We start from the raw sequence: 15,573 nt of genomic DNA, 5'->3' as shown, positions 1-15,573 counted from the left end.
TCTAAATGATGTTAAATCAGATGGCAATATTATTGTTTAAAGTAATATTAACATCATAAACGTATATACGTATGTGTATACATCCACGTGTGTATGTGTGTATATGTATATGCATACACAGAGAGAATGAATGAATGAATGAATGAGAATGGATAGGAATCAGACCAACCTTTCCTTGGGTTAATTACTTTACTATGAAGATGTGTCCAAACTTCTAAAGAATTTCCTGGTTTGTATTAAAATGCACTTCAAAAAGACCATGAAAACAAAAATTTAGTTGACAGGCTACAGTGGGATTCAGAAAAAGACACAGTGAATATAGACTAAGGTGCAATTTCATGCTGGTGATTTTTCTTTTTTAAAATGTAAGCCACTAATTTTTTAAGAAAAAAATTTTAAACCAAAGGTTGCATATTAATATTACACACAAACTGGAACATGTGACTTTTAGCACAGTGTATACATGCTCACATAAAACTCAAATATTTACACATTTAAAACAATTTCCATTTAACATATGAAAGTTCTGAAATACATAAAAGCATTAATATTTTCTATAAAACTACAATTAGAACATCAATTTGCTACAAGCATATAAAACATCAAGTGTTTTCTTGGAGTTTCAAGTTTCCTCTTTAAAACAAGATCTTGCTTGCATATATAATCTTTCTCCAATAATCAGTAAGGACTTTTTTCTTTTCCAAGAGATTATTTTCCAGATACATTATAAGTTCAAGAAAACGGACCCAACAGTTATGCAATATAATTATGTCGTAACAACTTAATTGCACATAATGCTTTAAAGTAGGTTTGGATGACGTTCTCGAACACTTTGGTATATGTTCTTCAGGGACTTCTATTAGAAATAACAGGAATTATAAGTCCCCTCAATCCCCATTTTGCTTTAAAAATGGACAAGTCTTTGGTTAAAGTTCTACATTTTGGGCATTTATGACTAATAAAAATGGTCCCCAAACCAATAAATGGCACTGATATATTCTTAGTTCACAAGACTTCATTTGTTTCTGATAAAGTGGGAGACTAAAGATCTTCATTTATTATAACCGTCATTGATAGCTTCAATCTTTCATTTATAAGCAGAGAAATCAATAGGTTAGTCAATATTTCTCTGTTCATTTTGTGTTATAATCTAAACTGTACAGTAATGTGCAGTAACTATAGATACTGCTCCACAGTGTATGTGATTATGATTGGAAAGATGAATAGCATTAAATTTAGAATCTGCTTACTCAGAATAAGTCAATATTAGACTGTACAGTAATTCTGCATTAACTATAGTAGGTTGTCAGGTAATGCTTGTTTAAAAACCCCAATACCATTGCATTTATAAGAGAAATTGTTGCAAATGTATAAAACAGCAGATATACAAGGAGAACACCAAACGTACTTTATTAGCACAAAAAAGCAGCCATAACAAGGCACAGCAAGCAGAAACGCACATTAGCAGTCAAAGGGTTAGTGTTGCATACAAATATAGCTTTTCTTTTTTTGTAGCCTTGGCAATAGCCATCAGGATGTAAAAGAACTTTCTGTAGCAGCAGGTAAGGAAACCAAGGAGCACTCACCAGTGGTACAGAGCACATGAACAAAAAGACACAAGAATGGATTCGACTAGTGCAAAATGTCTAGGACAGAACTGTAAATTCAGTTCATTACTAAGAAGCAAACACTAGAACTTGGTATTACTTCCAAAATAGCTCACTCAAGTAGTATTGCATACTATTCTAAGTGACAAAAAGGTGCTAAGTAAAGTTATTTACAGATACAATGGTTGTACAGTACCTTTTAAATCTGCAATGTAGGTTTCAGATTTTCCATTAGAAATTAACTGCACTGAAATTCTATAAATTGTACTTAAGCAATTCAGCTACGAGAGTTTACAACAAAGATATAAATACTGCCATCCAAACTGTTCATTACAGTTTAACAATAATGTCAACATCAGCAACCACTGTAGCTATTGTTATCTGACTTGGTTGGGCATCTTCTAGTCTCATTTCCTTCATGGTTCACAAACTCATCATGGGCACAGAAAGATCCAACTTTAACTAATGAATGATTAGAATGCGTGTATTAACTTAAAAAAAAATCACACACAGGACTACACTGCAGCTATTCCCAATGTGTTTTAAGTTAAAGCACTCACTAAAAAAAAACACCTAAGGCCTTTAAATAAAATTCACTACCAACTTTGTAAGCCTGAAATTTTAAGAACTATTTAGAAAACCTGGTTTATTTAACAGTACCTTTTGCAGAAGAGACAGGGGACTGACTATAAACTACATCAACACTTAAGTGAACTGCACTATGCCCTTGTGGCCAGAAAATTGCATTTTTTTTTCTCAAAGGAAGGCAGTCTTTATTTTTTGGACTTCCAAAGCTTGATTTATAGTAACTACAAACATCACTACTTTTGGAAGGTTATAGAAAAATTCTTAGAAAAAATAACAATTTCAAACATTAGTCACACTGTTGAAATACTCATCCAATATTAATAATTTGTTCTTCAGTAAGAAATAAAATTCTTCATAGCAAATGCCCCAGAGTTGCCTCACTCAATTACTACAGTCATTAAAAACCAAACCGTTAGCTCAATCGACAAAGTGTTTTTGTAGCCTCACTGAACACCTGTAGCTGTCTTCTGTTGTCTCAACAGGCACCACGTTTACCTGACTAACAGCAGACTGCATCTGACAGATACTAACACTAAGCCTACATACTGTACTGAAAAAACCTAACACTGATACGTGTGCTTGCTATAGGTGTACTGTCTGATGCACCTAAAAGCAGATCTAGTTAATGCCCTTTGGGGGCAGGAGAGTTTACTTTGCCTTGACCGGTTCTCGTTCTAACCAGCGAACTCTAACTTTTTGCTTATAATGATACTCTTTCAAAAAATCCTGCAACATTGACGGTAAAGGGAGCCCATCAATTCCATCATATGTAGTGCATCTACAGATTACTGCACGGCAGATATACTGCAGGCTAAAAGGGAAAGTCCTGTTTAGTGAGATAGTAAGCAATGGTTCAAAAAACATGCAAGAACTGGGATCTTTATAATGTTCTAAGAGTCCTGTTACAGTGGAGGAGTGAAATACACATGGGTCATGGGCATCAAAACTAAAGTTGTGGTTCCACTGTTCAATCCGGGCGTGCAGGGACCTGTTGTAGCGCCGGAAGCTCACAGAGAAGAGGTAGTCCTCTTGCGCAGAGTCCCTGAGCAAGAATGTGCCTTCAGGTTTTCCTTCAAGGAGGGCTTCTGCTTCGTAACGGTCCATCACTCCCCAGTAACAGGGATTCCCTGTAATCTGAAGCAAATCAGGCACGAGGCAGTGTATGTAATCAATCTGTGTATGGACTTTCCAAGCTCCCTGTCTGCTAACGTGGGCATGGCTATCTCCAGACACCTGACGTTGCTTCTGCCTCCGAGACTGTAGACACAGGGTAGTAGTGTCCTCTTCTGAGTCACAATTAACTTGTGGAATTGCAGTATTGTCCCCACTTACTTCGGTCATTCCAGGAGCTAACTTTGGTCCCAGTTTATATAACGGATTAACCTGTGCGGTGGCTTCAAATGTATGTATTTGTGCGTTAGGAGGAGGGTCAACCCCCTCTTCAATACTAAGCCGTCTTCTCTCTCGAAGTCTATCTTCTTCATCTTCTGTAGAAACCAAGGATGGATCAAATGTATCAAAAAATGTTGAGTGTGGGCTCACAGGGGCTGTATGCTGTTTAATCAAATGCCATTTTTGGGCTAAATCTGAGCCGGCAGGAAAAGGGCATTTCTCAAGCATTAATTCAGAAAGGTGTATTTTTCTTTTATTAGAGAAGAGGGGTTTTGACTGCTTGCTGTAAGTTCGCATGGGAAAACACAAGCCCACCGTATCCTGCAACCTCTGTCTCAGAGAGCGACTTCCCACAGTTCTGCTGGACATGCCATCCATATCGTGCACCGAGCTTACGCCATACCGCCTCTCTCTCCTTTGAAGTCCGCTTCGAGTTCTACCAAACTTTTTATCAGTATCCAATGAACTCTGTGTCTTTGTAGAACAGGAATGTTTTTTCTTCCCACCCCATGGGGCATGCCGAGAGTAGGAATCTCTTCTTGCCAGTCTTGTTCCTGGGGTGACACATGAATCATTATCCTTTTCAATGCTTATTTCAACAATCTGAGGAATTTCAGTGGCACAGTTAGGGTTTCTCCTTGAAGAATTCTTTGAAGGGCTTAATCCCAGTTGTAAGGCAACATTTTCTCTTAAGGGACTGCTTTGTTGCTGAGGAGCTGAGTCTCCTATACTGATGTTTCTCTCTTTAACAGACAGATATCTGTTGGAGTTCATGTCCACATTTTCACTACGGCTCCCTCCCTCATGACCGAAGAGATTTTGACACCTGTATTTGAAGTTATTCCACATCTTCCCCACTTTATCCATTGATTATAAGATCTAAAGACAAAATAGGAAGAGAGAACACTAAGTTAGGTGGTATGTGCGAACAAAACAGGCAGTTCCCATACACATCCCCCCCCCCCCCCCCCTTATCGTTGGAAATTTCAGTGATGCGGGTCAGGAATCTGCCCTCCCTTGCCCTGCTAAAGTGGTGAGGCAAACAATGCTGGTAGTGGTAAGGTCTCTGGCCCTTTCATGGCACTCACAGCACCACTAGTCAAGCTAGTCCTCACTCGCCATTTCCTTTCAGACAGAATACTCAGATCTCATGGGAAAGGAAACAAACCCTCTCAATTAAACTCTGGTTTCTTTTTCCCACGCATCAACCTAATGTCATTATGACACCGACTTTGGTCTCCTTACTACAACTAATTCAGGCACTGGCTCAAGTACTACAAAGGGAAGATATGTTCTGTATTGTTGAAACATATCTGTACTCAACTACTCTGAAGTTGAAATCAGGACATTTGTGTAACACATTAAAATTAGTTCAAAAATCTTTAAGTACTAATCTTCCTGACTTCACTTACCAACTGCTATACTCCACTCATCTGGCAACCTACAGCTTACAGATAAACCACTTGTAAAAATTCAGTATCCTCCCTTCCTATTCTGCAATGTATTGAATTTTATCCACAATCTTGAAGAAGCAGTTTGAGTAGAAAAGAAAGTAGGAGGAAAGAAAGAGAATATTTGGATTTAAAAGGAAAGGTGTCTTTCAGCTTCCCAATTCTTAATCCTGGAAAAGCCTGGAGATAACAGAGTAATAGAAAAAGCTGTGATACCGCAGTAATTAACAAAACAAATAAAAAATATGCAATTTGGCTTATTTTTGTTCCTTTAAAAAAAATCAAAAGCAGATTATCACACTTTACAAATTATTTTACGACTCTAACACTGACAGTCACACTGTCTCCTTCAATAACCTAAAAGTCAACATTAGAAGAAATGGAAAAATGTAAATTTAAAATCAAGTGGTTTTGTCACCAAAGGATAGCAGAAACTTTTTTTTTAAAGTTCTTTCTTTCTATTTTCTATTTTTCTATTTTCTATTTCTATTTCTTTCTATTTTCTTTCTATTTTCTATTTAAAAGTTCTATTCTTTCTATTTTAATGAGTATGGTACTTTTTTCCCCAGAATTTTGTTTTGTTCATGTTTATTATCTCATTATGTTTTACTCTTCATAGTTTACAATCCTGCTGGAATGTTTTTCTTACAGTGGTGACAGGCATTAGAGCTGACCTTTCTACAACTGTGCCTAATGCTCTTTGTGATAAATAGCTGGATTTTCAAGACGTTGACTAGGGCTAAGACAACAATAAAAAATAAACTTTATATAGCTTCATTCTAGTTTCTTACAGAAAGGGCTCTTGGACTAATAATGATGCCAACATAGAGAATTTATGCCTATGAAATCATAAAATACACTTTCAGATTATTCTTTATTATAAGCATACTGCTAGGTATATAGCAGTTAATATACAGAGGGGCAATAGGTGAAAAGTCCATGATCACAGCAATTCCTGGTCTCCTCTTATGTGACCTGTTTTTATTTTGTGAGAAGTTGCGGTTTCTTCTTTTTATCCTTAGCCTGGGCCTTTTTTACATTCATCGTGTCCTTTCCATGTCCTTCCCACTGCCCCCGTCCCTCCCTCCTAAAAGTCCTTTTGTTAGACAGCAGACCTCTTAGATTCATCTTCTGATTATATATATTTTCTTTTCAACATTGCATTTCTTTTTCTTTTCTACTGTCTGGAAGATTTCTTTAGTGTATCACTTTGCAACACTTCTACTGCAGTTAGAATGTTTCCTATCACAGCTTTAATTTCCAAGACCGTTTTTCTTATTCTCTGAATGTTCTTTTTAATAACATTCTATTCTAGCTTCTTGGATGAATATTTCATTTCTCAGAGGATACACATTTTTCAAATGTTTTCTTCTTTTTTTTAACACTTTAAATGTTTTTATCTGTTTCTTTCTTTTTTCTCCTTAAATCTTTAGGTCTCTGTTTTTTATTTTGGAGGCTTTCCACAGTGTCTGATGAGTCCCAGCCGTCCATCACAGATGATGCGGCCACTAACACACTGATCAGAAGCTCTGTCTACGTGATGGTGCAGGAGGTTGGGTTGGGTACTTGTAAAATGACTGGCTTTCCCTACAAGGTGAGGAGGCAATGAGTTGGTTTTTTATTATGAAATCCACAAATGCCAGGATCTGTAAGTCTTGTCTCCTGGCTGCTTACCCTGGAGAGAAATACTCCAATTTCCTCTCTGGGACATGTCCACCTGACTGCCATGTTCTGAGAACAGGGCAAGGAGAATAGTAGGGTTTTAACCACAATATTCAGACTTTTGCTTAGTCCTTATTTTTAAAAAGGTGTCCTTATTTTCAAAAGATACTCCACTTCAGTCCTGACTGGACCTCTTAGATTAAATTTCTCCAAACTCTAACCTCTAGTTTTACCCTGGTAAAAAAGAGCAGTAGTCTCCTGACCGCTAAGGGTAAAGGAGGGCATGTGTGAATCTGAAACATACAGACTTTCCAACACTCCTATGTTCAGCTTCATATTTCACCCTTACCTTCTGAGCTAACTGGTTCCTCTAATTTCTGAGCCAACACTATAGATTGCTTTGCTTATTTTTAATATCTTTGTTTGCAGCCATTTATATCTGTTTTCTCCATTCTGTTAATTTCTAGCTACCTGCTTCTACTGAAAACCAGTTGATCAATCAGGCTTATTATTACTTCAGTCTCTCATTTGCTTTCTTATGGGTTTATGCCTTATGCCTTCTTTTTAAATTATTATTTGAAAGAGAGAGCACACACACCAGCACGCAGGGGTGAGGCAGAGAGAGGGAGAGAGAGAATCTTCTCTCAACATGGGGCTCGATCCCACGACCCTGGGATCATGATCTGAGTCTAAACCAAGAATCGGACGCTCAACTAACTGAGCTACCCAGGTGCCCCCCTTATACCTTTTTTATTCCTTTAATTTTAGCGAGGTTCCAGGAGTGAGTAAAGTTAACATGCCAATGTTCAACCTGACATATTTAACTGGAAAGCCCTCTTTTCACTGTTACAGAGAGTGAATAGTACACCACACAGAAAACCCCCTACCCAGATTAGTGATTCTTTCCAAATGGAGAAAACAGCAAATTTTTTTTCCCCCCTGGGGTGAAGGATCCACACAATAAACACTGGCTGCATAATATAATCACCCGGAAAGCTCTTTACACTACATGATACACAGGCCACCTCCCGAGAGATTGTGATTCAATTAGTCTGGAGATGGGCCTGGACACTGCTGTTTTTTAGAAGCTCCTGGGTGATCCTAGAGTTGAGCCTGAAAACCACTGACCTACTCCAGCCATGGGCTCCAATGGTAGCTCTGAAAGACGTAAGAAGGAGGACACTGCTCTGTAGCGGCTGGAGGGATGGGAGCAGAACTAAGTACACCACCCACCACAATCTCATCACTGGTGCTCTTCGTTTCATTTTTGCCATGTACACAAGAGGCCTATGGAATCTTAGGAAAGACTATCTACAGTAGTGCCTCTTAAACTACCCAGAATGAAGAGGCAGTTTCTTTTTAATTTCACAAATAGATTCTTTTGTAAGACATTCTAAGAATACATTAGAAAAGTGAAATGTGAAAAAAGACATATGAAATACAAGTGCCAATCTTACTAGATTGAATAAACATAAAATAACTATCAAATAGCTGTAGAATATTTTAAATGCTTCTTTTTAATTCCTATACTTAACTTGTCCCAGAATGTTAACAAACAACACTGGCACCAGTTCACAGCCCTCACAGTAGCTCGTCATCTAGAGCTGTGCTGTCCAACACATGGGTTATTGAGCCCCTGAAATGTGGCTGGTGCCATATATTAAAATGATAAATAGTTTGGATATAACTAGCCAAATATATTATTAAAACTAATTTCATCTGCTTTTTACTTTTCTATGAATGAGGTTTTTTCTTTTTAAGGATAAGTGCCAGCAGCTTATTTAAAATTTTATTTTAATGTTTATTTTTGAGACAGAGAGAGAGAGAGAAAGAGAGAGAAATCATGAGTGAAGGAAAGTCAGAAAGAGAGGGAGACAGAATCTGAAGCAGACTCCAGGCTCTGAGCTGTCAGAGCTCTGTGCTGACAGCTCAGAGCCTGACACGGGGCTTGAACTCACAAATCGTGAGATCATGGCCTGAGCTAAGTTGAATGCTTAACCAACTAAGCCACCTAGGAGCCCCGAAGTTTGTTTTGTTTTGTTTTTTATGTTTATTTATTTAAAAAAATTTTTTTTTAACGTTTATTTATTTTTGGGACAGAGAGAGACAGAGCATGAACGGGGGAGGGGCAGAGAGAGGGGGAGACACAGAATCGGAAGCAAGCTCCAGGCTCTGAGCCATCAGCCCAGAGCCTGACGTGGGGCTCGAACTCACGGACCGTGAGATCGTGACCTGAGCTGAAGTCGGGTGCTTAACCGACTGAGCCACCCAGGCGCCCCTATGTTTACTTATTTTTGAGAGAGAGAGAGAGAGAGAGAGAGAGAGAGAGAGAGAGAGAGACAGAGCATGAGTTGCGGAGGGGCAGAGAGAGAGAGGGAGACACAAAATCTGAAGCAGACTCCAGACTCTGAGCTGTTAGCACAGAGCCCGACGTGGGGCTCGACACGAACTACGAGATCATGACCTGAGCCGAAGTCAGACACTTAACTGACTGAGCCACCCAGGTGCCCCTGAATGATGTTTTCGAATGTTTATTTATTTATTTTGAGAAAGAGAGAGAGTACATGTGTGTACATGCGTGGGGCTGGGGCAGAGAGAGAAAGAGCATGAGCAGGGGAGAGGCAGAGAGAGCGAGAGAGAGAACCCCAAGCAGGCTCTGCACTGTCAGCTTGGAGTCCGATGCAGGGCTTGAACCTACAAACTGTGAGATCATGACCTGGGCCAAAATCAAGATTCAGACATTTAACCAACTGAGCCACCCAGGTGCCCCTGCCTTTTACTTTTTAAATGTGCCTACTAAAAATATTAAAAATTACACATATAATCCAAATTATATTTCTGCTGGAAAGTACTGATCTGGATCAGGGGTCAGCAAATGATAGCCCAAAGACCAAATCTGGCCTGTGGCCTGTTTCTGTATGGACCCTAGCTGAGAACGGTTTTTACAGTTTTAGAGGGATAAAAAAACAAAAACAAAAAATCCACAAAGAATATTTGACAGAGACCACATGTAGCCTGCAAAGCTTGAAATATTTTCTATTTGGCCTCTTACAGAGAAAGTTTACTGACCTCAGTCTAGAGTATGTCACTGTGGACATCAGAAGAGCAGTATTCAAGAAGTCCAAAAGTCTCTCTTCTCCATGTTTATAAGATAAATTCTGTAGCTATTTATTTCAGCTATACCTGAAAAATGTCCATTTTAGAAAGCAACCAAACTTAAAACCACTTATTATCTCCTTATACAGTTCTTTATACGCTGTAAAAACAAGTGGGACATGTAGAAAACATGGACTTGCCAGGTTACAGAAGGCTGTTTCTAACACTGAACCTCGGTTTCATTTTCACAGAGCATGAAATTTAGTGAATTCTCCATTCCTAATCTGGAGACTGTTGCTAGACTACATCGTGACAAAATATTCTAATTTAAAGAAAGACTATTATGCTTCCACATCCCTTGGGGATAGAAAGTAGATTTTTCTTGACATGGGGAATGTTATGTGGGCGGCTGTAATACTGCAAAGAAAAAAATACTGATAGTGATTCACAGATGAGTCCCGTAAGAAGAATCAGGAAAGCATTTCAACTATCTTAATATTTACAATGTCAGTTTTGAGGTTCTTCTGTTTGTTTTGTTGTTAAATTTTTGGAAATGTATTTAGCTGAAACTCTTTGAGGCCTAACTTACAAGTCCATTACTTTAGGGCTTTATATAAAGTTACACAGGACTAAAAAAGTATTGAATTTCCTATGTACTGACTCTAGATTACAAGTTCATCATCCATTATAAGCTTTCATTCACATTTTTACACCTGCATAGCTGTCCTTAAAATGATCCAAAGCAAATTCCTAAAAAGTCATTCCTTCCCCCAAGGACACTCACAATTTAAAACTGGTTTTATAACTATTGTAAGTTAAAGAGCTTTTGTTGAAAAATGATATCTAACAGGATAAGCTATAAATCAAAATTATGGAAAATCAGAGGTCAAATTCCATTACTACAAAAATTTACATATATAAAAAAAATTAAGGACTATATAGTCAATGGCCCTCTTAATGTCAAGCAGTATATGTTACAAAATTTCCACAAAACAAAATAATTGAAACAGTTCCTGGGGTTCATTTCAATGGGACTTAATTCATACTTTATTAGAAATAAATTAAATTCAACAAGTTTTAAGACTACACGGCACACAATAGTGGGTAAAGAAGGGGAATATAACCCAACCCACATCCCTCCGCTATCTATCTCCCTCCTCTTAGTCTATTTAGACTACTTTAGTCATGGTAATACCTGTCCAGTGAAAAAAGTCCTTCAGTCACAGTAACGAAAATCAAGACAACAGGGACTGATTAAAGTATTTTTGTGCCAAATTCAGGTACAAGAGGAGGTTCAGGAGAAATGAGTTTTGATAGATATTTTGGTGGCACTTCAATAATTTTTAGAAAGAGATGATACAGTGTTTAATATTAAGAGTAAAACGGAAATCCAGGGATGTATGGCTGTCATAGCTGTAGTCCCGTAAAGAATCTGGGAACCATTTGGGCTTTTAAAAATGTTATTTTTTAATTGTTATTTATACACTCTCTTGTGACATGGTCTGTGTTATCTAACTGGATGCCTGTTTATCTTTTATACTGGTATTTAATATCATGTTTTGTGGGTAATAAATGGTCATATAATTCAACCTTATATACTTTACACTTTTACAACACACATAATATATTAATACAGTAGACCATGTACACGTGCACTCGAAAACTGTGAGGCCCAGGGGCGCCTGGGTGGTTCAGTCAGTTAAACGTTATGACTCTTGATTTCGGCTCAGGTCATGATCTCACGGTTCGTGAGTTCGAGCCCCACATCAGGCTTTGTGCTGACAGTGCAGAGCCTGCTTGGGATCTTTTCTCATCCTCTCTCTCTGCCCCTCCCCTGCTCACTCTCTTTCAAAATAAATAAATTTAAAAAAAAATGTTTTTTAAATGTGAGGCCCAATGATCTAGTACACCCAGATACTTCTGTTCCCACCAGTTGAGTTATACTTTTACAGAGTTAGTTATGTTAGCTTCCAACACTGTCCATGTTATTTATACTTATTATTGTAACAGTGTGATTTAATTGTTACTTAACCTACTGAAATGTGGAGGAATGGGGAAGACTGAGTTGAAGGACTCTGAAATAATAAAAGGGAGATACCACTGTAGAAATAGGTATAAGAAAATAGTAAAAGAAAAAAAATCAGAAAAAATATTGCAAAGATCTACAAGGAATTCTAAAGTCAGAATGCATGATCAGAGTCTGAATTCTTGTTCTACCTAAAAAACCCAAACTGGAAATCTTAGATGATACATACAGGATATGGTTTCTACAAGATAAGCAATATGGAATTGCAACTAGTGAACCTACTCTCAAAGAAAAGATCTTGGCCCTTAATAAAAAATCTGGCAAATGAACATGCAGTCTTATTCTTGAAATTAGAGTAAAATATTTAAGGTATGTATCCCTTCTTATGACTTCTTCCTTTATTACACTTTGTAGGCCACTGGTCCTAAGTGAATCAGATAAGAGGTCTTCCTCAATAACCATTTAATTAAAATTTATAGTAGTGCCAAGAGGGTGTAGTACAAAGCCCTAAAAGTAGAGACATGACCTAGTTTATGGTGATGGTGAGCAAAGACAACTTCTCTCTGAGGAGGTGATAGTTCAAATTTTTGTCCTGACAGATGAGTCAGGACTGTTCTATAGGCAGAGGGAACAGCATTTGCAAAAGTCCCAAAGCAGGAGTGAGCATGGCCTGTGTAATGGCTAAATGAGCAGAGACTGGCAAGTGAAAGGACGAGTGTACAGGTGAGGCTGGTGAACTTTGGAATCAATGAAATGAGAATAAGACAGAATGCTAATACTGCACTGAAGACTACTGCAGCAGACAAGTAGGAGCTCAACTAGGATGGTGATGGTAAACATGAATATGAAATATTGAGAAGTCAAATCTATAGGAGTAATGACTGATTGGAAATGAGGAATGAAAAAGAGGCAGATATCAAAAATAACTGCCAAGTTTCTGGCTCGGGGAATTGGGAGTATAGAGATGCCATGACAGAAACAGGAAACACAACAGACAGAACAGTTTGGTAACTGAGGGTTGGAGAGAGTAATAACTTTAAGTTAGGAAATGCTGTAGTTGAGACAGTTATTGAGATATCTAAGTGAAGCTTCATTGGTCCATAAATGTACGTTCATATAATGCATTACTATACGTATAGCAGGCATGATAAACTACGGTTGTTTGCATCTATATGTGAATCTCAAAAACATAATGCTTAGAGAAAGAAAGGATATAGATGATACCTACATGATGAATCAATTTACCTTTTAAACAGGCAAACCCCAAAATATATTGTTTAGGCATACCTAGATATATAATAAAAATGTAAAAACCAGGGAAATGGCTCCCTATTGAGGGGAAGGATACAGAATTAGAAAGAAGCACTTAGAGAGCTAACATGGTTGGGGGGTGCTGGTTGGCTTAGGCAGTAAAGCATGCAAATCTTGATTTCAGGATTGTGAGCTCAAACTCCACATTGGGCATGGAGACTACTTTACATAATAAACAAACATGGGGCGCCTGGGTGGCTCAGTCGGTTAAGCATCCGACTTCAGCTCAGGTCACGATCTTGCAATTTGTGAGTTCCAGTCCCACGTTGGACTCTGTGCTGACAGCTGAGAGCCTGAAGCCTGCTTCAGATCCTGTGTCTCCCTCTCTCTATGCCCCTCCTCTGCTTGTGCTCTGTCTCTCTCTCGCAAAAATAAACATTATAAAATTTAAAAAGAAAACAAACAGATAAATAAATAAAACACTGGTAATTTCTATTTCTTAGACTGGGTGATGAGTACATGGTTTTATTTATTAACTGTTCTTCAGATTGCACTTACATTTTATTCACTCTTTCCTGTGCATGATACATTGTATAACAGGAAAAATTTTAAATTATACAGGCCACATTTTGGCCACAATGGGAATTAATAACCAGATATTAAACAAAAAAACCACTAGGAAAATATAACTCTTAAGTAAAAGAGGAATCCAAAACTGAAAATTATAGACCATTAAGAAAACAACATATTCATATATTAGAGATTTTTTTCTGCATGGAAATTTGGGGATATTTATCAAAATGCTCTTACTTTTAATTTGGAAATTATAGATTTTAAACTAGATGGTTACCCTAAAGCAGGCAGAGTTAAAAAACAAAAACAGAAACAAAAAAACACAAAAACCAACAACCAGAACAAAACTCTAAACAGATTTCTCCAATGTAGTACAGGTGTCGACAAAACTTTTTCTGTAAAGGGCCATATAATAAGTATTTTAGGTTTTCCAGCCCATACATTCTCTGTGGCAACTACTGAACTCTGCCATTATAGCCTGAACATAGCCACAGAAAATAAGTAAATGAGTAAGTACGACTGCATGTCAATAAAACTTTATTTGTGGTCAATGAAATTCAAATTTCATGTCATTTCCACTTGCGACAAAATTCTTTTTCTTCTGATTTCTTTTTCAACCATTTAAGAATATAAAATTTATCATTACCCTCAACGGTTGTACAAAAACAAGTGGCAAACCAGATCTGCCCTAAGGGACATACTTGGCCACCTCTGATATAACACATTATAACACCTTTGATATTATATTTACTAAAACTAATGGACATTCTATGGAACAACTTAGGGAAACAATACCTTAAGAGGATAATCTTAAATTTGTAATGATAAAGGTATATGGATGGTTCCTAGAGCATAACAGCAAACAAATTGGGAACTATTTCTTATAAAAATGAAACATATACATATTAAGGAAGAATTAAAGCACTATATAAACACACCCAAACAAGTCTAACCTCACCTGAAATTCCACCACTCAGAGATAACCACTGGTTATGTTAGTATATGTTCTCTTTTATACAAGAAGCTATACATAAGATTCTTTAATAATTAAAAAAATCTCCTTCATGTTGGTGGCTATAGCCCTTCTCATTTCTTGAAGAATGTATTTTTTATTTAATTAGCTATGTCAGAGATGGGATCAGATTAGTAAAAGAGAAAAATGTCTAGCAGCTATGTTTTTTAAACCAACAAATAAATCCAAGAGTCTTTGAAGTAAGCAATAAAACATCAAACAAACAAACGTCTAGCAAGCCGAACAAAAGAACAGTGGTGACAGGATGGCTGAGGATGATTTCCATTACTGAATGCTAACCATGTGCCAGGCACTGATATAAAAATTTTGCTTCTCCCAACAACCCCGCGAGAAAAAATGATCTCAACTTTATAGATGCAGAAATGAATACAACAGAGAGATTAGTAATATCCCGGATGTAAGTTTCTTCCATTATTATCAGTCTGTTCAGGTTTTCTAGCTCTTCTTGAATACAGCTTAGAACAGTACACTAACAACTCTAAATCCAGGTAGTGTCATGACAAAGCTCTTTAAAACCTATAGGAATATATCATTTCTATATTTCTTCAACTATTACAGAACAAGGGTGGAACTGATATTAAAAGTTGACAGAGCCACGGGGGCGCCTGGGTGGCTCAGTCGGTTAAGCCTCCGACTTCGGCTTGGGTCATGATGTCACAGTTCGTGAGTTCGAGCCCCACGTTGGGCTCTGTGCTGACAGCTCAGAGCCTAGAGCCTGCTTCAGATTCTGTGTCTCCCTCTCTCTTTGCCCCTCCTCGCTCCCTCCCTTCCTCCCTCCCTCTCTCTCTCTCTCTCTCAAAAATAAACATTAAAAATATTTTTTAAAAAAAGTTGACAAAGCTAACACATACATACTGAAAAGAAAACTACCGCTTGTTCCATTTTAATTGAAAT

At 37.6% G+C, this 15,573-nt stretch overlaps 1 protein-coding gene across 5 annotated transcripts in view; it reads right to left on the bottom strand.

Moving 5' to 3' along the window:
• Positions 1-255: 255 nt before the first annotated feature.
• The window catches only part of SOCS5 (suppressor of cytokine signaling 5), a 65,274-nt gene continuing 49,956 nt past the window's right edge, over positions 256-15,573 (bottom strand). For all 5 annotated transcript variants that reach the window (XM_027072521.2, XM_053200554.1, XM_027072520.2 and 2 more), the window contains exon 2: positions 256-4,466. In XM_027072521.2, the coding sequence (XP_026928322.1) occupies positions 2,844-4,454 (1,611 nt within the window). In that variant the 5' untranslated portion in view covers positions 4,455-4,466 and the 3' untranslated portion in view covers positions 256-2,843. The remainder of the gene's footprint in view (positions 4,467-15,573) is intronic.

The sequence above is a fragment of the Acinonyx jubatus genome, chromosome A3, assembly GCF_027475565.1.
Source record: "Acinonyx jubatus isolate Ajub_Pintada_27869175 chromosome A3, VMU_Ajub_asm_v1.0, whole genome shotgun sequence".
Lineage (NCBI taxonomy): Eukaryota > Metazoa > Chordata > Mammalia > Carnivora > Felidae > Acinonyx > Acinonyx jubatus.
Note: the sequence above shows the minus strand (reverse complement) of the source record. Positions and strands in the feature narration are given on the sequence as shown.